A 26,159-nucleotide genomic window follows, 5' to 3' on the forward strand; every position below is an offset into this window, starting at 1 on the left:
AGCTGTAAAATGGGAACTCGGGACACACAAGCACAGAGTAAAACTACATCTACTCCTCCCGTGCAATCGTTTAATAAGTCGGCTGCAAATTTCCCATCTGGCGCAGAGTGTCATTAAACAAACTCGCATCAAAGACTCCGTCACACACTTGCCACTTGACATGTTTGCACCCTATTAATATTTTGGTGACCTCCAGTGCGCATAGACATGCACTGGTTGGGTGGAAAGATGCAGTAAGATGAGTGTAACTGGCATTTCAGCAGTCTGCTCTATTATAGTTAAGAAGTCATGTTTGAGTGGGATTTATTTGCCATTTCTCTGCTAGCAATAATTTTTCTATTTATTTATTTTTTTGGGGGGGCTGGGGGGGGGGGGGGGGGGGGGTTGTCTTCACTTCATTTAGCAGAAATGGAATACCCAAGTTGAATAATGATTCGCTGATGCATATACATAGTTTGAGTAAAATTCACTAAAATACATTTTTTGATTCCAAAAAAAAAAAAAAAAAGAAAAAAAAAGAAAAAAAGGAAGACGCTGTTTAAAATGTAACAAAAAGAAAATACAACAATTTTCAAATCTCATAAACCCATATTTTAGTCACTCAGAGCAAAGAAAACCTATTCAGTGTTTGAACTGAGAAAATGCAGCATTTAATGGGAAAAAAAGAAGCTCATAATGAATTTTGGTTTCAATTCAGACAGGGGCAACAAAAAAAAGAACCAAAAAAAGTAAGTTGCGCGAGTTGGTAAATAATAAAGTTAACTGGAAACAGGTCACCATCAAAAAGCATCTAAGAGATTGATGATGACAGATTGATGAACCTCTGCCTGAGTCTACAAATTCTCTACAATTTCAGAATAATATTTCTCTGCGTAAAATTGTGAAGGTTGTAAATATCTAATCATCTACAGACATAATATCAACAAAAGAGTCCAAGAATCTCCATGATATGACCATGTCTCACCTTTGAGATGTGTTGCTGCCAAAACATTTAAAATGAACACTAACACATTTTCTCACTTCAAACATGTTCTCTATTGTGAATAAAATATGGGTTTATGAGATGTGCAAATAATTACATTTTCTTTTTATTTACATTTTACACAGAATTTCAACAACATTTTCTGAACTTGGTCTAGAATATGTTGTATGTACAGTAATGTTGAATATAAGCCTAAAGAGGACAGAACAAAATCTGAAGTAAAACAGAAAGTCTTGAGCTCAAACTGAATGTAATTAAATGGACTTCACACATAAACAATTCCATCTTTAGGGGGTTTATGGTTAGAAATAGAGAAAAAAAAAAAATATATATATCTACAGGTCAGACTCTCGCTCACAAATCCAAACATGCTAGAGACTGAAATTTAATAGATTCATGTTGTTAAAAAATAAATTAAAGTGTTTTCTAAACGTATAAATAGATATCCCAGCTGTTCTAGAAATATAATCTTTAGTTACCTGATACTGTAAAGAACGCTGCCATCTTGGAAAATCCGTAGCAGCTTGTTATCAGTAGTGACCTCATGGAAATTGGCTCCTTTCTCGTTTGCGAAGAATAAATCAGGTTTCCAGATAGAGTCCAACATGGATGGATCCAGATCAAGGGAGTCATCGGGGTATTCACTGTATGCCAGACGAGGGTCATTCCATTTTTGCCGTAGAAATACATTGAGCCTGTAGTCCTGTGGAAGAACGCAAGGTAGTTAATGGAAAATATATCATCAGTGGAGGTTGCAGTTAGATGGAAAACTCAGAAGGGGAATATTCTGCTGTAGTTTGAGAAGTTTCTGGGATCAGTCTGACACGGGTCACTGTTTGTCCATTCTTATTTTGAATTGAAGCTGAACTTCTCAATGCCAGACAGAACTATCATGAAAGTTATTCTCTTGGGATGGAGTACGGCTTGAAACTTTATACAACATTAATTCGAGCTATATAATTTTTCTACTTTATATTTCCTCATGATGAGAATAACACACTTTAATGAACATCATCCGTGTTGATTTCATTTGAGAAATGTGAAATGTGTGAAAACCCTGGAGACTGAGCAAATAAATGGAAAATCTGAAAAATATTCATATTACACCTAACAAGAAAGAGCAAGCACTGAGGTCACTACAGATAATTCATCTTTGTTTGCTGCATTATATTTGTCAGGTTTAGTTAAAAAAAGAAAGAAAAGACTGCGCTGAGAGCTGGTAATGCAAGCCAGGCTAAGGAAATATACCAAACACAGCCTGGCCTGCAGCCAGAATACACAAGTAATTAAATTAGAAATCTAATCAGTACAATTAATTGATAATTTCTCTGTGGCCAATTGCAGTTATTTTTTTTTCTTTTATTCTAGCAAACAAGTGAAAAAAAAGAAAAGAAAGAAAAGCCCTACAGTTAAAATATTAATGTTTTCTGGGTTAACCTGACTGTAGCTTTGGAGCTCTGGAAGTCCCCAGGATACCCTTAAACACTTCACTGCTTTACTGTAGTGTTAATGCAGACGTAAGGGGAGCCATTTTTCCTGTCCTTTCACCCTTCTCCCTTTTCTTTCATTTTCTCAATTTTTCATTTTAATTGCAGAGTGGACAGTTCATTATCAGCATGTCAGTGACCCCAATGGTCTCTGAAGGTTGCACTGTTATGCTCCAGGAAACAGAAATTGCTTCAGCACTTAAAGGATTAGAAACCAATAAGTTAGAAAAGGAAAATGAAAATCTAAGTATTTTTTATTATTAATCATGCAGAGAGATGCAACTGTACCATAATCTGCTGCTATAATCATGTCAAAGAGTATTTACAATATTTAATTTTCTGGGCTACGAAGAAAAAGCAAAACTTACATTTTTATAAAAAATGTGTAATATTTGTACATGCTCTTCTTACCATGGTTGTTTCTGTGATTGAACCAAAGCTGTTGATAAAAATATTACAGGTGACATTCACAGGCGGACCTGGGGAAAAGACATAATAAGAACATAGATGCACACTTGTCCCTGCGATTTATGAAAAAGCACTACTGTGAATATTTGTCTTTGCATCTTTAAGCCTATAGAAAATATATCCATTGCACAACTACTTTTCATTTGCTTACAGTGACTGTGACTTAAAAATGTTATTGCAATGTTCCAGTTCTGAAGTTGGAGTTCCTGCTATTCCTTTCACTGTCAGTGTAACGACAGCTTAAAAGTTTCATGTAAAAGTCTGGGCACAAAGATAATGATAGGATGAACAAATATAGTCAGGTGTCTGAGAAAAAAAAAAATAGTGCTCAGGCCTGTCTACATCACATAACCCAGGGAGGATGTTTTATAAAGTTAGAGTCACATACTCCACTAATAAATACTGATCTGGAATTAAAAGTGAAAAAGTTAATGATGACTTGAAGTACACCACAGAGAGGTACAACATTAAGAAAAATATTTTGTTGCTTAAACCCTGACACTGTGTGGAGCTGTGTTCAATGTGTGGAGGACACACATGATAACCTTACTCTCAGGTGCTTTGTATGCACACCATCTACCCATATCCTCTCCTGGTGACTTGTGGGTGGTACAAACTGTTTCTTCTCTAGAAAATCCAGGTAGCAGTGTTGCACAAATATTTTGTATGTAACAGAATTTTGGTTTTTGGAAGTAAGGTCGTACTGAGACAAAATTACAGTGATTGGGTATCCCAGTGAAGTATAGCATAAAGCATATGAACAGCTTTAAATGTTAGAATTTTCCTACAGTTTTGGTGAAGACACATACACGGCAAATGCACATGAGCTTGGCAAGTTGTTTAGCTTTCACAGCATAGACTCACTACGGTTTGCTTTGTTTTCTAATGCTTGTACTTTCTAGGATTTTCTTGAGGGCTACTGCGACGGTCTGCCATGGCGTACGCTGTACCTTTGAAGTTGGGTCTGATCCGTGCATCATATCCTGATGTTTTCCCCATGAGTTTGTCCAGGAAGTCAGAAGGTGAAAGCTCTTGTCTGCTGGGGTGCTTTATCTCCTCCTTACAGGAGCTCAGTCTGACATTACCCAGGAGGAGAGGCAAAGACGGGGGCAACAAATACAAAGAGAAAGAGAAGAGAGAGGATATGAAAAACAGTAGAAGGAGTGTATGCATGTCTGAGAGGTAGCAGTGGGGGTTGTGGGCAAAGAAAAAAAAAAAAATGAAGCCAGCAAGTCAGTCATCAGCAAAAAACACAGCAGTAGATGTGAAATGAGGGTGAAAAATGATAACTGAATGGCTTGCCTCAGCTGGCAACTAAAAGCTTATCTATTTCCCATCATGACTAAGACTTATTGAAGTTGTTAGACCCTAACTACTGAGAAGCAAAACAGAAGCAGAGGTAAACTTGTCCCTCCTCTGTGCCTCCCACTGCTTGCGGCTTAGCAGGGGTAAAGCTTGACAGATTGATGGCTCAATTGTAATGCTATGAATGTCACACTGGGGAGAGGAAGGAGTTGATACGAGCTCCAGTAAGGCTCGGGCAGCCACTGACAAGAATAACCAACAGCCTGGAGTGAAAGGAAAAAGAGGAAGAGTAACAAAGGGGGATATCTTAAGGAACATGCAAAGAACAGTACACATTGGATTTGACTTCTGTTTGGCTCTGGCTGCAGCACAGCATATTGCACCCCATGAATTTGATACAACTGTTAACAGTTCATGATTCTGTCAAGATCTAAAGCTATGTACAGATGGCAGGTTGAGTCCCTTGGAAGACACAGTATTGCTGATACCCTGTGTTTTCCTGATTAAGTCTGGAACCAGTCTGATTTACCAATCTTGTGCTCTTTGCTTTAGAGTCACATAAACTGCATAGTCAGTTTATAGTTTACAGGGTGGAAGACTTTGGGGACAATAATTTTGAAACATGTGTGAAGCCGAGTTGGTCCTGAGACATGCATTATTTGCAATAGCACAGACTACAATTAGGAATTTAAAAAAAAAAGGAAAAAAGGGGCTCTAGTGATGGATCACTGTGGCCAGTTTAGCGTTTACTGCATGCAAGAAGTCCAATTTGTGACTCAATTTATCCACTTGTGCCATTACTTATTTTATATTACTCTACAGAATTTTTTTAAAAATTGAAATTCCTTCGCAGGCTGATATATTCATTTCCATATGGTGACATTTTGCCTCTGTAATTCTCAGTTCTGATGGACACCAACTGTACCCGAAAATAGCCTGCACGGTAATTACTACAGTCACTTCCTCTTATTCCTGTTGCAGTGTGTGTTAGGGTAAAAGAATGCATCACTTTTGTTTTGTTCTTTGAATAGCTTTAATTTTACATCCTCTCATTCGGTTTTAGATGATCAGAGTCATTAATGGGACAAACATTCACTTCTGGTGCTTCTTTAAATGGGAAAGCTTTTTGTCATCAGTCCCCTTAAGGAAGCAGATTTGAGCGAAACGTATAATCTAGCTCTGCCATCTATTACTGTGACAAGACAGACATGTTTATGTATCACTGTGTGTAGATTTAGTTACTGAAACAAGAACTCCTTGTTGTCCCAAAACCTGTCACTATGGCTCAGATACTAAAGCGTATTGCCTACCAATTGGAAGGTCTGTGATCGAACCCTGATTCCTCCACGCAATGTGGTGAAGTATCACTGGACAAAGTAGCTCCGATGCATCCATCGGAGTGCGATTTTGTGTGTGAATGTTAGAAAGTCCGAGTGCTTAAAAACTGACTTAAGGTGTGGACTTAATGGTTAAGCAGCGTTCACCATTTTTCCAAGCAAGCATTTTCAGCTTTATTTTTTAATGAATTCATTCAAATGTACTCAACTTGCTGTTGTTATTCAAAGACCAACACTTACAATTTGATTATCACTTCTGTGATCGTTTTACTAGCAAGCTTTGTATATATTTTTTAAACTTTTATTTTTAGACTGAATATTGTGTTGTGCTTACCCACGATACTTCTGGTACAGTGCAACTAATCTGACAGCTCATCTATACCTCTGTAACTCTAGTTTTACTGTTACTGTGCTCATTGATTTTACCAGTGTCTGTACCACAAGTAAAGCGAGCTTGTTGCCTTGCATACATAGTGAGGTTAGATGGATTCACTGACAACCAAACAACATGCCCATGAACACACAAGCCTTATCACTGGAGCCCTTCTTTTGCTTTCATCATAGAGATGTGCACATATCAGTCTTTTGTGAAAGCTCGACTCTCACTGGTCCCATAACTCCCCTCACTCCACACACTTCTTCCCCTCTAGTAACACTGATGTAATACGCGCACCTCTCTTATCTTTTTTTCCCTCTCACAAGCACTTGGCTACAAACACAAACAGGTGCACAAGGGGATGAATTGATGGTCAGACTCTTACTTGCAGTAAGCCACTGATAACAACAAACAATCTGTCTTGCGTTGCGTCCCTTTCACAAACCAACACAGAACAATAAAGCATCCTGTTTGGCCTAAAGTGTGATTTTTCTCTCACAGGTGGTCACAAGAATTCAAAGACAAATGACTGTGACAGTAAACTCTTTAATCTTGAAGAAATATTGACAGAAAAAGAATAAGACCCTACAACAAGCATGTGTAGGCAGTGCCATGTGAATGCTTTTGATGTGGATTGCTCATGATCAAAGAAAAGATGCTATTACATGACATTTTGGGAAATAAAAGATCATGAAGAGGTTAACTGCAGTCAAGGCACTCAGTCTGCCACACAACACTGTAAGCCTAGCTCACAGGACAAGGTTCACCATTTCTATACTGTACTATGCATGCGTCAGTGCTCCGAGCCAACTATTAAGACAGAAACTTCTAGTGAAATACAGCCCCACGTTATAGAGCTGACTGAGAGGAATTTCTGCTTATGGTTGGGGAAATACACTCAGGAAATGGCAGTATGAGATTTCTCAGTTAATAAGGTGCTGGTAGTTTTACGATGTTTCCTGATGGTGATCAAACAGAATGAAAATATAGTATGCAGAGAACACAAAGTTTAAGTGTATTTAAAGCACAAAAGTAAAGAATATTTAAAGAGTAATAGGATAAATAAACTCTTGAGGTCAATGGATGAACTTCTTACCCGCTGCTATAGGAGGATGTGTGGGTTTGTTTTCCCTCGGGGACCAACATCACCTCTCTATCAACCCTCACGCATATCCAATTGGATTTCTTGCTATTGTTTATGGTGTCACAATAGGATCTTATATAACTGAGAGGGTGAAAGAAGAAACAGCCTAAGCCATTTACAAGCGTGTCAAAACAATTTTATCTTTAGGTTTCTGGCACAAATACAACTGTTTGAAAATTTACTCACTTGCATTCCGACTAATGAGTCCTGACAGAGGTTTAAGATGTAGTGCTGGAGGTTTTGGGAAAGACTGAACTCCTTCCAAAAATTGACATCTTTATCAGGAAACTATGTCTTAGTCAATTGCTTTTGGATGTGAAGTCTATCGAGGTTTATATAGTGTACAGGAATCACTGTTAAGATGGTACAATACAATAATCTATTGACCATAAAACTACAAGAGAGGCTGCAAGTGGCTCATCAGAAACCTTAAAAACTAAATTATGTGGTTCTTTGTTTGAATGATTCAATTATTAAGATGCTCTTTGCTGACATTTAATTAGCCTGACCTTTTGCTTCCCCCTGCATCCCTTTCATTTGAGGATCGGTGCCAGGCTGCTGTTGAGAATAACAAGTCATTCCTTCCATTATAAAGCAAGTTTTGGCTGTAACACTCTCGTTAGCAAGTGACTTTTTATTAGATTTTGAAAACAAAGCTAAAGCAAAAGGTGACTGTATACACACATATTTAGATGCAGGGAAAAATAGTTATAACAGTGTAGCCAGTAAGAAATGTTTCAATGTCTTCGAAGTGGTAGTTTGCTTTATTGCTTTTATAAACATTTTTTGCCCCGACTTTACTGTTTGAATCTATCATAGGGTAGGCTTTATATGAATATGGAAAATGAAAAAAACTTTTTCAGTTTGAAAGGCCTCTCTGCATCTTCCTGAACTCACAAATTCACATCAGTGTACTCAGCTACAAGAGGAAAAAGCTGTTTTGGCAAACCTGCCAGGAGCGTCTTATCAGATCAACCATGTGTACCCAAAGTAAGTACAACTGGGGTGAAGAGCTAGCAAGCATTTGATTACCTTTCCACTCCACCAGGCTTTCAACAAAGATAAATAAAGAAAATAAAATAAATAAACCTTCAGGTTGCCGTTAATTTTGGTCAACGTAACAGAAGCATTATCCTGTTATCTTGTGTACACACGACCCTCAGTCCAGGAAAAAACAAACAAACAAACAAAAAAAAGTCTACGGATAACAACGCAGGGACCAGTGTTAGTCAGGGTTGCTTTGTTTTACAGTTCTTCCTCACACAAAACAGACAGATTTTGAGAAGTGTTGTATGAATAGAGATTAATTTACTAGTTTTAAGTATATATTAAAAAAAAACAAAACAACAACAACCCAACAGAGAACAGTGCAAAGTAATTAAGCTACAGGGAAACTGGCATCAGCTTCTCTTGGCTTACCAGAGCTGTATAGCCAATTCCAGCTCACAGTTTACCTTTGCAGCTCACAACTTGCTCTGGTTTAGCTTCTTCACCACTGTCATATTGTGTTTTTGGAATATGATGATACTCACTACCTAATTAATAATTAAAAATTGGTGAAAAAAAGTGAAAACTTATTTTAATCCAAATTATTATCTTTTCTTAAAACAAACTATACAAGAAAACATTTTATATTAATTGATTTATTTCTATATAAGGAACCCCATTAGTTTCCACAATAGTGGTTGCTAAACAAATTTTTATGACAGTGTTTAAATTTTTAACAAATCTGTGAGAGATACAACAGGACAATGCTGTTTGTTTAACGGCTTTGGATCAGAAATTGATCTTTTGTTTTATTGTATAAGCTTTTTAAATTTGAAGAGCTTATTGTGATAATCAGACTCTTACACATTCCAGCTCTCAGCATTAAAAGCACAATCATTGCTGCACTAGCTTTGAATGTTGGAACTGGATTTAATCCATAAGATGTTTATAAAGTATAAATATAATTTATAAGAATATGCTGCTGTTGCAGGTCATGCAGGTCAAGCAGAAAGATTAGCTACATAACTTGACAAATGCTAGGCATTTATAGTATGGTGTATCCTTTAGTTATAACGGACATCAGCACATCCAGTAAAACAAAAGAGGCTTGAGCTGTCGTTCTCTATATATTACATAGAGTTCAAATCTATAAGGACATAACTGGACTGGGTAGGGTGAGGGGGAAGGGAGGCTAGGTCAGCAAGAGACCAACAGCTGCAAAATTCACTGATTCCTCTTTTTCTCACGACATATAGCCTCCGTGCCTCAGGAGATATAGAAAGCTGCCCACTAATTTCAGGGACAGATAATGAAGCAGCTAATTATCACATAAAAATACTACTTTGAACAAATATGTTCAATTTCTTTTTTAACTTAATAACAATCAGTTTATTTTTCATATAACAGAGAAAAATTGCACCAAATCAGATGGGATGAGGGTCTTCCCATGGAGTTCAAACATATTTTGTTAATTACTTTTTCATTAGAAAGACGCAGAAAAGCACATCTTTTCACAGTATGGATGTCACTGGTTTCCAACAAGGAAGCACTGGGGGATATCAAGGCCATTAGATATTCATATAGTACATGGAAATACTAAGTTTCTAGTCCCATTAGCATAATGGGAAACAGAAGAAAATTGCTTTCTCTGCCTGTTGCTCTAATTTCCTACTTGCCAACTTGTCCTTGACATTTACTTGAGCCTCATATATTGATCTAATACCTCTTAGATAATTGACAGAACTTTCTATCAGGCCTACCAAACCACAGAAATCATTCAAGCTTGTGACAGGCATCTTATCAAAATGGTGTGCCTTATGGAAATACAATGACATGCCATTTTTTGCTTTTAATGGCCTGTGTAGCCCTTGTCTTTACACCACTGTATGAGATGGCCTATGGCTACTGCTGTTGCTTTTTGATCAATAGGCACATTGGGGAATGGGATTTGGAGCACACTGTAATTTAACCTTGCACATTTATCTTCAATGACATGACCACTGCCATCTTATAACACCTTGAGTATGAAAACACAGGTACCGACAGAGCATCCTACAGCAGATGATTTGTCACTTAATCAGGCCATCAGCGGCATCTTACACTTGTGTTTTAATGCAAGATGCCTTTAAGAAATAGGTTAAAAAACAAAACAAAACACAGAAATCCAGCAAAGACTTGACTCAGGACCTGAGAGATGCATCTGGCTCTTCGGTGGATCTATCTACTGCTCATCAGAGATGGTCTCAATGGAAGGGTGGATGTCAAGAAGCTAATCTTAAGAGAAAGAGAGAAAGGGATGACGTATGTTTAACTCCAAAAGACCTGAACTAAAACTTTGTGGAAATTTCACACTGTAATTTTTGGTTGAAACAATCTTCAGTACGTATAGAGTGGGTCTGGACAAAAGAACAATACTAATCCATTTTGATAATACAATGTACTCTATTATTTTACTGGATTAGAAAGTGATAAACACCAGTTTTAAACACAACGACATATATATAGTGCATCAAGAGCAGACAGGGTCATTACCAATAAATACATGTTTACAGACTTGCTTTTGCCACAGTAATGACAAGGACACAATGAGCTGTGGCTTGATGACAGATTTAACATCACATTGCTACTACAGTGAACTCTAACTAACAGCCAGGCTGTTCTCATACACCCTTAACTAATCTTCAGTTCTCTAATGCATTCTTGTCTAGTGACTTTAAATTTATAGCTGTGGGAAATATATTATCCTATTCTTCATGACATAATGCGTTTATCTGTGAGAATAACGCTGCGTTAAATCCGAATCTACACTCTCTCCAACTCCTAATTGCAACATCTGCTGTCAAAATGTCATGGCAGAATGAATTGTTCCTCCCACATACATTATCTAGCAAAAGTTTCTCTTTCTTTTTTGAGTAGATTTCAGAGTATAGTCTTGCTATTAAAAACTTGGGAACCCACAACCTTTATATAAGGTACTCCATAAGGCATCTTTCAAATTTACCAAAGGCATTGAACTTTGATTTAAAAATATGGATTAACTGTATATAACTTGCTCATTGTGTACCCCCTGTTGGCTCTGGCCAAAGCCTAATCAACAAACTAAAGGTCTCCAACAGTAGAAGTTAAAATGGCAATTCCTGCGATCAACCAGGGACTGACTTGGCCCACCCAAGAGAGACGAATCTAACACAAAGCCTCCTCAGACCTACCCATCTTCCCAGATGTCTCTTGAAGCTACTTTGTATTCAGGCCACCTTCTTCACGTCTACAATCTGATATCAGCATGGATTGCCTCCTGTCAGTCTCTGTGAAACAGAGCTAGCAGGATTTCTGATACAAAGAAGGGACGATACCGACTGCAAAAGACTTGCCTTGAAGTGTGTCTGGGGATTTGAAATGTACCATGGCTTCATTTTCATACTGCAATTGGATTAGAGTCATATACATAATTTGCTACATGTTACATTGAAATTCATATTGTTATTATGAACTTTCTTATAGCTGAATGATTGTGTTCAAATGCAGGATAAAAGCCATGATCAAAGCACTATGTTTATCTCCATCTTCACCATGTCTTGCATTCAAGGTAACAAAATGCAATAATTAGCAAGTTGGGAAAGCATTTTTCTATGTAGCCAAATGGGCACGGTAATTGGATAACATAATGAAGGAATTTAAAGTGCGTCTCTTCACTGCTGGTGTCTGCATCACTGCAGCGACTCAACTCAGATCTCAACGCAACAGAGAAATCTCTCCAGTTCATTTCTTACAGAAGTAGACTACTGTCAAACTATGTAAGCTGAACACGTAATTACACGTTGTAGACTACTCTTCTGTTATGATAAATGTCTTCCATTTGCTCCCTGCACCTGTATGAATATGGAAAGAAGTGTCAGCGCGCATTGGTCTCAGTACAAATCACATCCTCTGATGCTTCTTTTTCCTGTTATCCTCATTTCATTTTCCAGTTATCATAATCTTTTCTTTTATTAGCTATTTGCTAGCCACATCACGTTGATGATGTAATGGCGTTTCCCTCCCTACACTACATTGGACACTAAAGCTTTTTCACAGTTCTGACTACTGTTTCATTATCATTTCATTATTATCTCTCAAAGGTCACTCTTTGTGGGGGGAAGTACAGTGCGGTGGCCCTCCTATTTTACCTTAGGAACTAGAGCGGTTATTGCAAAAAACAAGAAAGACATAAGAAAGCTAAGGGACAGTGTGTGAGTCAGTGTGCACTTGGCCCTGGTCATGGTCCACCTGCGCTTATAAAGAAAAGCCTAAAAGCTGGTGGTTTTGCTGTCAATCTGTATAATAAAGTGAGGTTTTAGAAGGTAGAGCAGACTGTCAAACAGAAAAATCTTCCCACAAAAATGCACAGCACTTTCACAAACACACACACAAAGACAGTAACTGCACTCTGCATGACCCATATATTGGACATGACACTGAAGAGAAAGGAAGTTGTAGGCATAGCCGCTGGCCTGTTTCGCTTGATCAAGCTGCTGGCTGGAAGCAACAACGTCATGACAAAGACACCGTGGAGCTGGGTCTACCAGGGATTTTCTGAATCACACTCGTATAGAGAGCAGCCTTGCAATGCTTTGTGAAATCAGTTTGTCATTTTACCTGTGCTGCTAATGTATAATTTCACATTGATGAAAGAAAAGTTAGTTTTTAGTCTTATTACCAACTTTTTTTAGCCTGGAATATTTAAGCAGCCCATAATTTTTGCCCATTAAAGTGTATAGTTGATTATAACAGTCTGCAAAGATTAGCTATACAATGAGATACCCCCCCGGATAATATTTATTTCATGAAACACTATTTTCTGGTATTCTTATATATTTTTTGCAAATATAACTCCTTTTCTCTCACATCAACACCTAGGGTGTTCCCTGCCTCTGGTGCTATAAAAGCTGGTATAGTCTCCAGCCCTCCCACAGCTATAGCTGAGACTTTGACTGCAGGCTACAATTTTCATGTTGCAATTTTTAAAATCACTGATTATGCCTCAGTAAACATGAGATGGTACAAAGCCAAGGGTAGATAGAAAAGTCCTCATGTTTTCTTTCTCAAAGATTTGTAAAACCCTCAAGAGAGGCAGAGTCTGGCTCTGTGAGATTTCCTCAGAGGCTCGAGTCCAAGAGACAACTCAGGCACTGCTCCATTTGCTTTGTGCACTTTTTCCGGGGTGATGTCTTATTCACAAGAGCCTCTTGGGGTGCTGGACAAGCATTGCATGTCTAGCAGCTTTTTCCAAAGAACAAAGGCATATGGCTATGGTAATCCTTTAGCCTGTTAAAGAAAAACACGTTCAGACAGACTATGAACTAATCCTGTTTGACATACACTGTTGTGCTTTTTTATGTCTTCCTATCAGGTGGATTTAATTACTCCACTGTGTGAGAGAGAAGCAAATAACAAAGGTAAGAAAAAGGTAAGAAAAGTGAAAGCCTTTTGATGTTAATTAACAGCCTTTATGTGACGCATTTATTGATCAGCAAACACTTCTCATACAAAGGGAACCACACCATTTAGCACACTATTTGAGGAGACAATGTTGCTTTTAGGGACATTAAAAAAAATGAATAAAACTGGAAGGAATCTCAGTGGTCAGGAGGCAAGGTGAGAACGAATCTGTTCAGCTCACATGATGTCTGCTCAGTATGATAGAGAGATGTGTCTCCAGCACCGTTATGGATGGTTAGCAAGCTCTGAGGTGAGTGTGTGGACTGAGATAACCATGAACAAAGCACGGTCTTGCATAACTAAAAAGAGTGTGTGTCACCAGGTAAAAAAAGAAAATCATGGTAAAAGCACATCTTTTGAGCATAAAGCCAGTCATCTAAGCAGTGCCCTCCAGGAGAACCATAAAAACATAATCAAAAAAGTATTCTCCTTAACATTGTGATGTTAAAATTAATTTTTTACAGAATCTCACTGGGAAATTTTATGCCGTTATGATCACCAAGGCTTTTGAAATATTAGCTGGCTTACCTTGAAATGACAGTTTGAACATCACTAACAGAGAGAGATGATGAAAAACATAAAGACTAACTTTCAAAAGTGAATTTAAAGATGGCAACATGGGCTATAAAAATAAGGCATAGTCAATCTGCCTAAACACATTTCAAGAAGCTGATCTCAGAAATGTTGGTAGTAAAACACATTTTAACTATAGGAAACGTCTAAACTTACCCCATCCACCCTTCCTCGCTTCCACTTATCCAATTCATGACCAAGGGCTTAAAAATTAATATTTAAATGTAATTTAACTAATTCAAGCAACGAATATTATAGTTGTCCCATTTCAATGTTAGACATGGGACATCTATGGACCCACTAACATGATTGCAGCAAACAAACTAAAATGTTTCTCCTTTCTGGGGAAGACAAATGTCCGCCAGGCAATCGATTGAATCAACAAAATGAGGAAGAGTTCATTAGAGGCTCAGGCTGGAATCTAATGGACTCAAAGACTGTGTATACTTTTTTGACAGTCTTAAATGTGATATGCTGGTAATAATTTTTAACACTGGACATTTCTTCGATTTAGAGATTAAAACAAGGGTTTCTGCTTTGCTGCTTTCACTAGTCCGTAACGAGGTTAGCAAAGAAAGGCAAAATAACCATACACAAGTCAATTCGGAGGCCACTGAATTTGACCCACCATCAACACCACTGTTGCGCCCTAAATTTGTGCATCCATTTGAAATATACTGCACACAAAATATCAAAGGCTAAAACTGTGTTTTTAACGCTCTCGCTTTAGATTTAAGCTAAATGTCTTCCACAGATTGCAGCTGCCATGCAATTCAGGGCCTCTTTAAGTAGGGGACATGTCTCAAATTCAGGTAGGCCAGGTGACTTTCTATAGAAGGCATGCTGCCGAATTGCAAGAACTGGGTTTCACATCATTTTTGGAGAAATAAGCAGTTACTGAAAAAGACATGGTATAAATTGCAGCATGAATTGCTCGTATCTATTCTTTTGTTGCCTTGTTCCATCTTTTTAAAATACTGCATTAGGGGGTTGTACACAATATTACTAAATGTATTTGAACCAGTAACTTAATTACAGTATTTTATTTATGTTAAGCCTCAAAATCTCCATTAAATAAAATCTACTTTTTAATGAATAAGGGCTCTGGGCTTATTAAGTTGGTTCAACAGTATTTTATATAAGATCCATGTTAAATGATCTTTGTCCAGAATAAGGTTTGCTTTGAATCCATAAAGACAGACCTTTTCCCCTCTGATTAAATAAGTGCAATAATAATTAAAATAAATAAGATTCTAAAGACCTAGAAGATAATCTAAACTTTTCCATTCTTTACTTTTACTGTAGACCTCAGACAACAATTACTTTGAGAAAACAGATTCTTTTAAATTCATTCTTTCCAAGGAGCAACCAAGAAACAGCGCGCCAACATAACACAGAATATCCTTGGGATTAACACAAACACCTTCCAAAAGCTCACACTGTTGTGCTCTCCTCAGCAAAGATTTCTTTTTTAAACTTAAGCACACTATGATACCATTACAGTTTAATACTCTACTTCTCCTGTCAAGGACAACTAGTCATCTCATCAGTGTGTGTGGAGAGAGAAAAAAAAAAAAAGTCCGCTAGCAAGGCAGATTTGTGGAGGTATATGAACAATGTTGCTTTACCCTTGAAGCAGCTTTCTACTCTGTTGAAGAGAGTCACATGAAGGCCACTTAGGGTAAATGGGCCACTTACATCACAAAGTGTCACATAATGGACACATACAGTAAGTCCAACCATCAATATAGAGCCATTTCTTTGAAACTGATGGTTGAAGACCCTATTGGATCGGTTACAGCAAAGGCAGAAAACCTACTGACATCAAAGCATCTCAGGAAGCTTTTTCCTCACCAGATGAAACCGTCATTGTAATTTGATTCTTACCATGTGAGAGCAAAAGTAAGCCTTAACACACAGTAATTCTTTGAGTGTATAGGAAAATTATATAGGGTCCTTATATAGGACTTTGCAAGTGAACTTCCCTTATTTAATGCTGCTGAAGAGGAGAGACTCCCTTACGCTGGGTTATCTGACAAATACAGCTTTAATCTTTCTCAACCACCTTTACCACCTGACAGATTCTCCTTTACTGATTGTATGTGACTTAGGGTGTAGTAAAATGTAGGAGGACAATACTTCTTATGCTGTTTTGACTTTATTTGGCAAAATTGGGTTTGCTATGAACTACTGAAAGGCTACGATTAAAACATTGTGTAAACATACATGCTGGTATGGATATTAGGGGTTCCATGGTATGGTAGTTTTTGCATTTCCTGGTCAAAAACCAGGCGGAGACGCAAACCCAGCATCTAGTCTACTCTTAGTGCTGGTCCCAAGTCTGAATGAATGGGCGGGTTGCATGAGGAAGGGAATCCACTGCAACATTTGTGTAAAATCAAACATGTGGATCCCCTTGGGAAATAAGGGATCAGCCAAAAGTTTCTTCTTGTACACAATAAAGATTAAATCTGGTTTGTGCTGCAAGAAAACACAAAGTCCTTATATTCAGCTTCCCAAATCAACATTAGGAATTCTGCTTGAAACCCGGGTGTAGTTTTTGTTTAACCTTATTAATTACCAACATCGCACAGTTATGCTTCCTAATTTTTACTCTCACTAAGCCAATGACAAGGCCAAAATGTGCCAAAGTACCTTGTGTTGTCAGAGGAGAATGACCACACTGCCTTCAGCTGAGAAGGCAACAGTAACTCAAATAACCACTCACTACAACCAAGGTATGAAGAAAAGCATCTCCTTAGATGCCCCACTGTCATCAGATCTTAACTCAATAGTGCACCTCTGGGATGTGGTGGAACAGGAGAGTCACATGCAAACAGTCACTAAATGCCATCATGTCAGTATGGACCAAAATCTGTAAGGAATGTTTCCAGTACCTAATTGAAGAACTAAGGCACTTCTGAAGGCAAAAGGGGCTTTCAACCGGGTACTAGCAAAATGTACCTAAATAATGTAGCCAGTGAGTGAGTGAGTGAGTGAGTAAGACACACACACACACACACACACACACACACACACACACACACACACACACACACACACACACACACACCCCTAGTGAAAACTATGGTGCCATGTTTTGGGAGAAGACTGTATCTCATAGTTACCAAAACACCAAACAACGCCCCCTCCCAAAAAAAGAAGTTCCAAAGTCTTCAAACAACATTTCTCAACATGATCCTTATCATCTACTCTACATACATCATTAGTGCATACAATCAGAGCACAAGTTAGACAAGTTTAAAAAAAGAAAAAGGAAAAAACAAACAAACAAGCAAAATGATTAATAAATTGTGGTATGCTGCTGTTCGACTGTTAGCTGTAGCCTGCGATATTTGGCTGACAAAGCTGACACAGCCCTATGTAATTAATGATTGATTATAGCGTGGTCACTCTAAATGGCTCGGTTAATGACTTTCGGATTCAATTACAAAGCAGCTCTTCAGCTTGACTCCACTGGCCACTTCTTCTTTTGGCCAGCAGTGTATTATGAGGTCTTGCTTTCTGAGACCACACTTTTTCCCCTCACTCTCAAAGTGAAGTTTAATCAGCAAGGCCCATCTGGTCAGATGTAATGACATGATGGAGGGTTTCATAATGGTTCCCCACTTCATGATTCTAATTGTAGAGAGCATAATGACCTACAATGGTGAACCTCAGAGCCAAAGTGCTCTCCTAGTCAATAAGTGGGTATTTTAATTTGCTAGAGCTAGAGAAGAAGAGTGGAGAGCTCCCCTTTATTGCATTACCTTACCACTGTGTCACATTTTCTTATCCAGACACTGGAGAGAGTTAGATTGTATGCTGGATTGTTTTGGCTGCAAAGATGCAGCAACATGTATTTGCAGAACACAACTGTGGTTTTATAACCCTGATGAAGCCACTTGAAACCTTCACACCTACGCCTCCACCTCAGCTGGCTGGCTGCCTTCTGCAACCAAAACTAAAATAAATAAATAAAGAACTGCAACACTAGCAGTTTGACTGTGAAGCCAGGCCACTGTTAGAATCAAGAACAAATAAGATTTGACACAAAGACTATGGTATAGAGCTTTACTCAGGTATACAAATCAAACAAGTTCTTGCACTGAATTATTTAAGCAAGCAGTGAATGGAGCACAATTTACAACATTTTAAAGCACAACATAATCTAAAAGAGTCAGAGTGCTGTGTAGAATGTAAATTAGTGAGTTGAACTCTACACTTAGTGTTTCATAAGTGAATATCAGTGTTACCATTTTCGAAGAATTATAGAAGGCAAGTAGTTTTAAGCATACAGTTTTAAGGATGTCATCATCTACAGGTTTTAATATCAATAAATGATGAGAGAATTAAAAAAATAATAATAAAAAAACTATATACACAAAGAAGATGACCAGAAAACATTTATTTGCAGATACTATCTTTGGACAGCTAGTTGGTAGTGCTTTAAAAACAGGCTCATTTCTAAAATATTGCACGGCCTCCGGTACATTTTGGCAAACAACTGTCAGCGAAAACATAGCTGTATGTAAAATTACATATTAAACCTAAAAAAAAAAAAAAAAGCAAAAGGAAAAAACAAACATAAAATAGATTATGAAATACTGCTGTTACTCTATAAACTAAAACAATTGCCAGATAGAAACTGTATATGTAGATCTGAAGAGTTTCCTGATCAGCAGAAACTTCAAAAAAAAAAAAAAAAATAAAGGAAAAAATAAAGGAAATAAAACATTTGTTTATGTGTCTTTGTGAGAAGACCCACATAAGGAATGAGGCTATCGATTAGGTTGACTTAATTACCTTTTGCAATTCCTGGCTGCTTTAGGGGTTAACGCAGAGAAGGGAACTACTTCAACTTAAATCGTGCAGTTTTTCATCTTAGCTCACGACTGATGGACAGCTCTACTTAAATTAATAATGAAGGGATTGCATCAGGAGATGAACATGAAGTTTTGGTTTGTTTACTCAAAAGAAAGAAAGATGCTAAAAAGTTCTCCATTACCTGAGGAAAACTGCAGAGGCTACATAAAATTATTGATGCACGTCTGAAAGGTTTTTGGAGGTTCCCTCCATAACCAGTGGACAATGTTGCATTTAATGCTCTTTCAGCTTAGCATTAGCTGGCTACATATCTTTAAAGATTAAAAGTTTACCCTGAGCTGATGCGCATCAGTTACGCTTCATGATGCATTTATTATTCAGTGGCTTGGGGTTTTGATTTCAGCTGGCGGCAGAGGCATGTCAAAAATACATGGTTTAGTGTGGACAGGAAAAGACAGGCAGAGACCCAGTTCTCATCCAGAATACAAAACTGGTTTATGATATGAATGATCGTAGCCATTTAACTCATGGTTGGATTTTGATATGAGAAAGTAACTGGCATATTTGCCCATTTAAAGTCCCTGAGGACAAAAACACTGTTTTCATCCACCGGCACCTAAAAACTATTCCAATCTGTCAAATGAGGCCATTACGCACTTTTGATGTAACTAAAAAAGGGAAAGGTTATATGTGGTTTAACTGAAACCTATGTCTAATAATCAGTCACATCTCTCAGCCTGAGGTGTCAGTTGATCAGTGAAGGAACAGGCCAGCTGCTAGAGACCATCACTGAACTGTCACCTCCACCATACATCCAAATACAAATCTAATGCCCACTGAAGAAATGGGTAGATCTATGTCAGACAGTGCCTCCTTGACAGGGACGTGACTGTGTGTCACCCTTTTATTAAAAGGTGCACTTAAATAGAAGATAGATGTTCATTTTGCCTTTTTCCAGCTGCACGGAGTTATTAAAAACTGAGAACGTGCAGAAAAAAATACGTTTTTCCCCCTTTTCCTTAGCAAGACTTAATTGGCTTTTATGATATCCTCATTGGAATCTGAAGGTTATAAGTGCAAAAACATGAACTCTTTGTTTATCTTTTGAGGACTTTTTTTGTCTATTGGGTTAATATTTCATTGATAAGCATGCCTCTACTGCTCATGGCGGTGGTGGCTGTGGAGAGCAAACCGTCTGCTCGCCTCTTGTATCCAGCTTGGCTCTCATTTTTTCGTCATTAACTCACATAAACATCCCATCTGTTCTCCTTTCACACTTCCTTTTGCCAGTACTCCTTGCTGCTCTAATCTGTGTATCAACCAAGTGTGTGGGGATTTTCTGTGTTTTTGGAAAGAATGAGAAAACCCCAAAAGTGTTTGTTAAAGTCTAACTCAAGGTGAAGTCACTGTTAGACCCTACCGATTCATTTCTTTGTCTTGCCATGTGCAGCCGTCTTTTAAAACCCCGCTACACACGTCACATGTGAAGTTTAATTTTAAAAGGGTTTAAAAAAATGCATGCAAAAGTTTTCTCTGATGGAAGTGCCAAGCATTTTCTCACCGGGGTTTTCCCCATGCAAGTGTTTTGGACAACTCCTTGTGGGCTGCAAAATGTTTAAAGTGAAGGCACACAATCTTTGCAGTCCTCTTCTCTCTGCTGTTTACTAGCCTCCAGATATTGCTTTGCTGTTGCAGATACTTCTGTGCCAGCTGGGAGGACCATCAGAATTTAATTAAAAGCTATCACAGAAAGATTTTGTCCTCGCCCAGAAACCGAGCTTTTGAAGTCTGTATTGGCTAAAAATCGTATTTACTTCTTTCCAGGGAGCTTACTATAAAGAAGTCCTTTTTCTGTTCTTTAGCAGTTGTTTTAGAACAGGCTTCAAAAGAAACATCAAGCTTGCTAAATGTCAATTAGCACTGTTATGGCAGACATTTTATTCCAAAAAGACATTTGTAACATCGATTCCTGCATCTTAACTTTTCTACAAACCATTTTCATGAAATTTGACAGAAGAAGGTTTAAAAAAAAAAAAAAAGTTGACGTGCCATTAGACCATTAGCTCACTGGCCAAAATTGATCCCCTTGGACTGGATATTGCATAGATTTCGATATACATCTTTAAAATGCTTGTCTCACAAGCCTTAAGAACAGCAACTTTTCAATTTGTAATAGTACAGTAACCCTTTTCCGGTCACTTCCCTCCTCACAAATATTTGAAGGACAATCTTAAGCTGATCAATATCTTCCAGTGAACCTACTGAATTTTTTCTACCAGTTCTACCAGTAGATGTATTCAGCTAAAGTACGTTCCAGTTTAAGGTAGAAGTCAGAATTTCCAACTGGAATGCCCTCTCAAGTCGGATTTCCAAATCTGAAAGTCGGAGCCCCCCGGCCACCCCCAGTTTAACAATCCAAGATGGCGGCAGTGAACATAAACCTTGCTAAGGAGCAAAACAAATCCTGTTTTTTCTCGATATTCCAACTTCACTACTGGAACATGCTCAACTCTGCAGTGACATCACTCCTAGTTCAGACATCGTAGTTCAAAAGTTGATCACATCGCTTGATGCAAATAAGGAACTGCATGTCGTCACACACCAAAACAATTGGTTGGTTTCATTTTGAAACTCTGGTTCAAATTTATTCTGTTATTATAACTGCAGTAATACTAGAAGTATCTCAGTGGTGTGCACATTATTTCAATACAATGTTTTAATTAGGCCAGTTAGTCACTGAGACACAAAAATCTTTTTTTAAAGCATTCAAAATTTTAAGTTAGACTTTCCTTGCAAATGCAGTGACACTGCATTAAAACTACTCCCCACATTATAAACTTATTATGAGAAACTGAACGTGCCAGCAATGCAGTGAAGATTCTAAAAAGTAAAAATAACTTCTTTTATGTCTCTAACTGGGTTACAGGATTTTTGATCATGTTTATCTCCAAATATGTCACTCATATAATGTTTAATGTTTATGGCTGACCTATTTTCTCAAGTTGAGGTTTAGGGTCATGTTAAGTCTTTATCTACTCCAATTAATGCATTACAGTTAAGAGGGAAGATCCCATGCCTCCTCTTGAACTACCATGCTCTCACGTATGCCTGCCTGTGCGTGCGCATGCACGGACGCATGCACGCACGCACGCGCGCACGCACACACACTCACATCAGGCTCGCAAGTGCCCAGCTCCATCTGATAAGACTTACTCTCTGATATTTTTTAAGCTCTGACTCATGATCTCTAGCTGACTGCAGGCAAGGACAGCAGAGATCCTTGGTGTGCAATCCTCTGCCCTTCACTTCATGCAATCCACTACTCTTCTCTTGCAATTTCCCAGTACACATGTCAGATGACCAGAGGTCAGGGACATATTTTCACAATTTCCTCTGATGTGATGTTCACATGGCGAAGACTGCATGTGTGATAGTTTGGCTATTTTTTTTTTTTTATTACAGTATCAACAACCAACTCGTTTTTCACTGAACACCCCAAAGAGAAAAATTCAAGTTCTACCATGTGGAAAGTCCCGTTCAGACAACACATCAAATGGTGTTAGTCAGAGGTGACAGTGGGAGAAGTTCTCAGTTGTAAAGTGGACCTCTTTTGCTAATTTGCAGCTATTTTTATTTTTTTTTTTTTATTCTTGGATTTGGCTAGAGCAACTTCGCATAACTCAGTTTTTTTTTTTTAAACCTCATGCTGAGCCTTGTTGCAGCCTCTCAATTCATCTGCTGTCTGAAACAAGCCATTTTGGCTCCTTTGATTTCAAGGCCAGCCTCTCTTTGACCTAACTTACTTCTGATAGGATGCCTCTTATAAACAGGAAGTTTGAACAGCAGTTGGGTGTGGCTTCCATACTCGCAGCAGACCTGTGTGCCTGAGGATACCTTATTAGAGATAATCACTCTAATGAAAATCATATAGAGTCATTAATAGAAAAAAAAGTGAAGCCTGAGCTTTAGGCTCATGTGGATTGCTTCAATTTTATCTGACAATTGGCCATGTTTAAGTGAATATTATCAATTTTAAGACTATAACAGAAAAAAATGAAAACATAATTGGTCCACTTTCATAGCTCCCCGTTATAATGTGCGTTCTAAAAAAAAATGAGGCAGTATGACAAACAAAAACTCATGACTAATTTCATTAGCTATTTTCACATATTCTGATCTAGCTTTACTTTATTTAAAATAACTGTTTAAATAAAGTTCAGGAAACCCTGTTCTGCAAATGCACACAATATTTTTCACAGTTAATATTTTAAAAGGTGTTGGCAATAAGGTGTTAGCAAGAACATTTACCGTGGCACTGTTCTGTTAAAGTGTCCAGTAAACTGTAACGGTGAGCAAGCACGAACCAAGTTTTAAAGATGCTTAAATTAACATAAATCAACAACTTTGCAATTAAAACTTTGCATTTTTAAGTTTCCTCTTGCAGGGTCAGAAATTGTCTGGGATACATCATGAAGAAATGAAGTGGATGGCAGAAAAGCTTTAGGATAAGAGATCCTGTCAGGTTTTGCTTCCAGGTTGTCATTCAAGTTAAATAGACACAACATCGCTTCTTTCTACATCCACACGTGAACACATAACCATCTCCCAACCCTCAGAGTATGATATGAACTTGGTTATTTATTACACCCTTCGTTCCCGTTTCTCATTTCCTCTTGTTGACAAACACCCAGTCCAAAACATATATCCATCCTGCTTGATGAGCACTATTTCACATGACATTTTTCCCCCAAATCTCTTACAGCACTTCCCATCTAACATACACCTCCCCCTCTTTCTCCAATCTGAACCATTTCTCTCCATCTACCAGCCTCATTCTCCACTTTGCTAATCTTCACACCACCTCCAGCTAAATGAATCACTGTTTCAATTTCTTGTTCCCATTTCTCCCCATCCCAGGTTGCTCCATTCCCATTTTCATCTTCCATCATTCCCCCAACGTGTCCATTGACTCCATCTGATTCTGCTTGTCTTTTACACCTTAATCCCTTCCTTTTCCTTCATGCCTCCCTCCCACTCCCTCCCTACGTGGCTAGCAGAATGGCTGGTAGGAGAGCATATAATTTGTCAGAGGAGGTGCTGTCAGTTGACTGCTCTCCAGGCTAAGAGCTGCTCTCCTCGCCCCTGGGTTCACGGAGTCACTGCTCTGTTCCGCTCTGGGATTATGCAGATCTTAATTCCCTTCCGCTCACACCTGAGGGTGGCAGGGCATGAAATAAGAAAAGTGTTCACTGCAAATAAAACTTTTTGCCACCAAGAGGAGGGAGAGAGGTTGAGGGAGGACGAGAGGAAGGTGACATGGAAAGAGGAAGACAGAGGAGCTTGGTTATTGTTAGATGGACTGAGTGAAAGAATGATGGCGTGGAAATAAAATGTGTTCTAGAACCCACAATGAATGATATTTCCTGCAGTAGTGAATAAACTAAGCACAGAAACAATATACTCCACTCCCAGCTCCCATTTTCAAACATGCATCCAAATGTTCAGTATGCAGCAGCTTTCATTAGTTTTTATAACCCCAGCAAGCTTTGTAATCACTGGCTCCCGTTAAACTGTTCAGCACCACGACCACGATACTGGAGTATTAATGTAGCGATTTAAACGACCCACAAAAGCCATCACTCCACCTTTCAATGCAACCGGGAATTCCACAGGTAGTTTGACACCTCTGGGCAAACAGGGTTTAGTGACTCCGTGGTTACTTCATGGTTAGCGGCATCTTTTTTGTTCTGTGCGTAAACACCAGGTCTATTTTTTTTATTAATTAATCGACTGATTGATTTCTTGCTCGTATGTACCAGTCTTCCATTCCCCCCTTCCAACCAGCATTTAAAACGTTTTAGATGTTAATTTCTAACAAAGTCTTTTAAAGAAGTCCACAAATGACAGATGTCTTACAGCCAGTAGCGTCGATTGAAATGGTTTAAAAAAAAAAAAAAAGTTTATGCGAAGCAGTTGATGAGAGAGAAAATAACTCGCAAAAACTGAGAGAATAGCAGATTGCTCCCTCACCTGATAAAGACTCCTTGGAAAAAGCAGAAAGACAAGACATACAGTATCCGAATGACCTGTGGGAGCATCCTCTGGCTCGAAATCTCGCCCCACTCCCGATGAATAACTTGCAAGGTTAATTGTGGGAATCAGCAAATCCACTGAAGAATCGTGAGACCGGTGTGGAGGAAAAAGGCATCGTCTCTCTCAGTGATCCAGGCTGGTGTTTGGGTAAACTTCTCCCCCCTCCCACCAAGTCCAAGGGGGGGTGAACACATGCAAACAGCGGGCGCTGTGCTTCAGGCGGCTGGACGGCACTGGTCAGACTGTCAGTGCGCTGGTGCATGTGTTCTAGGGGAGTGTCGGTTTACGTGTGGGTCTCTTTTTTCCTCTCTCCTTTTCCTTGACAATGTGGTTTCGTCTCCTTTTCACTGTATTTCCCTCCCTCGCTCCAAAAAATTTGAAACGAGTGAAGATTTAAAGGAACAGTAGCTTTTGTTTTGACGGCTGCCTCTGGTGTAATTATCCTTAATTAGAATGAAGGGAGTGAGGCCTCCGATGATGACCTAATTAGACGCTAGCTGATGACCAGTTTGGACTAAAACACTCAAAAACGTGTAAGTAAAATGTGAAAGTTCATTTTTAAATTGTTATTATTTAAGATTTCTAGCGCAATAAAATAGCTTTTTTCAAGTATTATCCACAGCGCCACAAGCTGTTTTATGCCATTCACCATTTTGTTTTCCTGCAAGTATCAGCAGGTAATTTCCAGCAACAGTCCCCTGATAGCAATCACCTTTGACCACCACAGCCAGCAGCTTTCTATGCACAAATCTAATTAGGTGCCGTGGTTTAATTACACTTACAACATCTAGTTATCATTGGTAAACTATTGCTGTCAAGGGAGCGTGACCTGTAAATCCTTAACCAACCAATCAGCATGCAGAATGTTAGCAGTTTGTGGACAGAGCTGGTTTCTAATCACTAATTTAGAAAAAAAAAAAAACTAAATTACATAAGTGTTATTTATTTCAGTTCAAACTGATTTTCCAGATAATATTTAAAAAAAAATCTGGGCTGTTATTTTAAAAAGGATTATTATTATTAATATTAATATTATTATTATTATACCCAGGAGATGTATACCCACAGATAAACCTGCTAATTACTACTAACAGACTAAAAT

General features: G+C 38.3%; 1 protein-coding gene across 2 annotated transcripts in view; it reads right to left on the reverse strand.

Moving 5' to 3' along the window:
* Positions 1-25,327, reverse strand: part of glra4a (glycine receptor, alpha 4a) — a 39,997-nt gene extending 14,670 nt beyond the window's left edge. For both annotated transcript variants that reach the window (XM_063485832.1, XM_063485824.1), the window contains exons 1-4: positions 24,995-25,327; positions 3,888-4,012; positions 2,881-2,948; positions 1,462-1,685 (exon numbers count right to left, since the gene is read on the reverse strand). In XM_063485832.1, the coding sequence (XP_063341902.1) occupies positions 1,462-1,685; positions 2,881-2,948; positions 3,888-4,012; positions 24,995-25,062 (485 nt within the window). In that variant the 5' untranslated portion in view covers positions 25,063-25,327. The remainder of the gene's footprint in view (positions 1-1,461; positions 1,686-2,880; positions 2,949-3,887; positions 4,013-24,994) is intronic.
* Positions 25,328-26,159: the final 832 nt, after the last annotated feature.

Source organism: Pelmatolapia mariae, linkage group LG2 (genome assembly GCF_036321145.2).
Source record: "Pelmatolapia mariae isolate MD_Pm_ZW linkage group LG2, Pm_UMD_F_2, whole genome shotgun sequence".
NCBI lineage: Eukaryota > Metazoa > Chordata > Actinopteri > Cichliformes > Cichlidae > Pelmatolapia > Pelmatolapia mariae.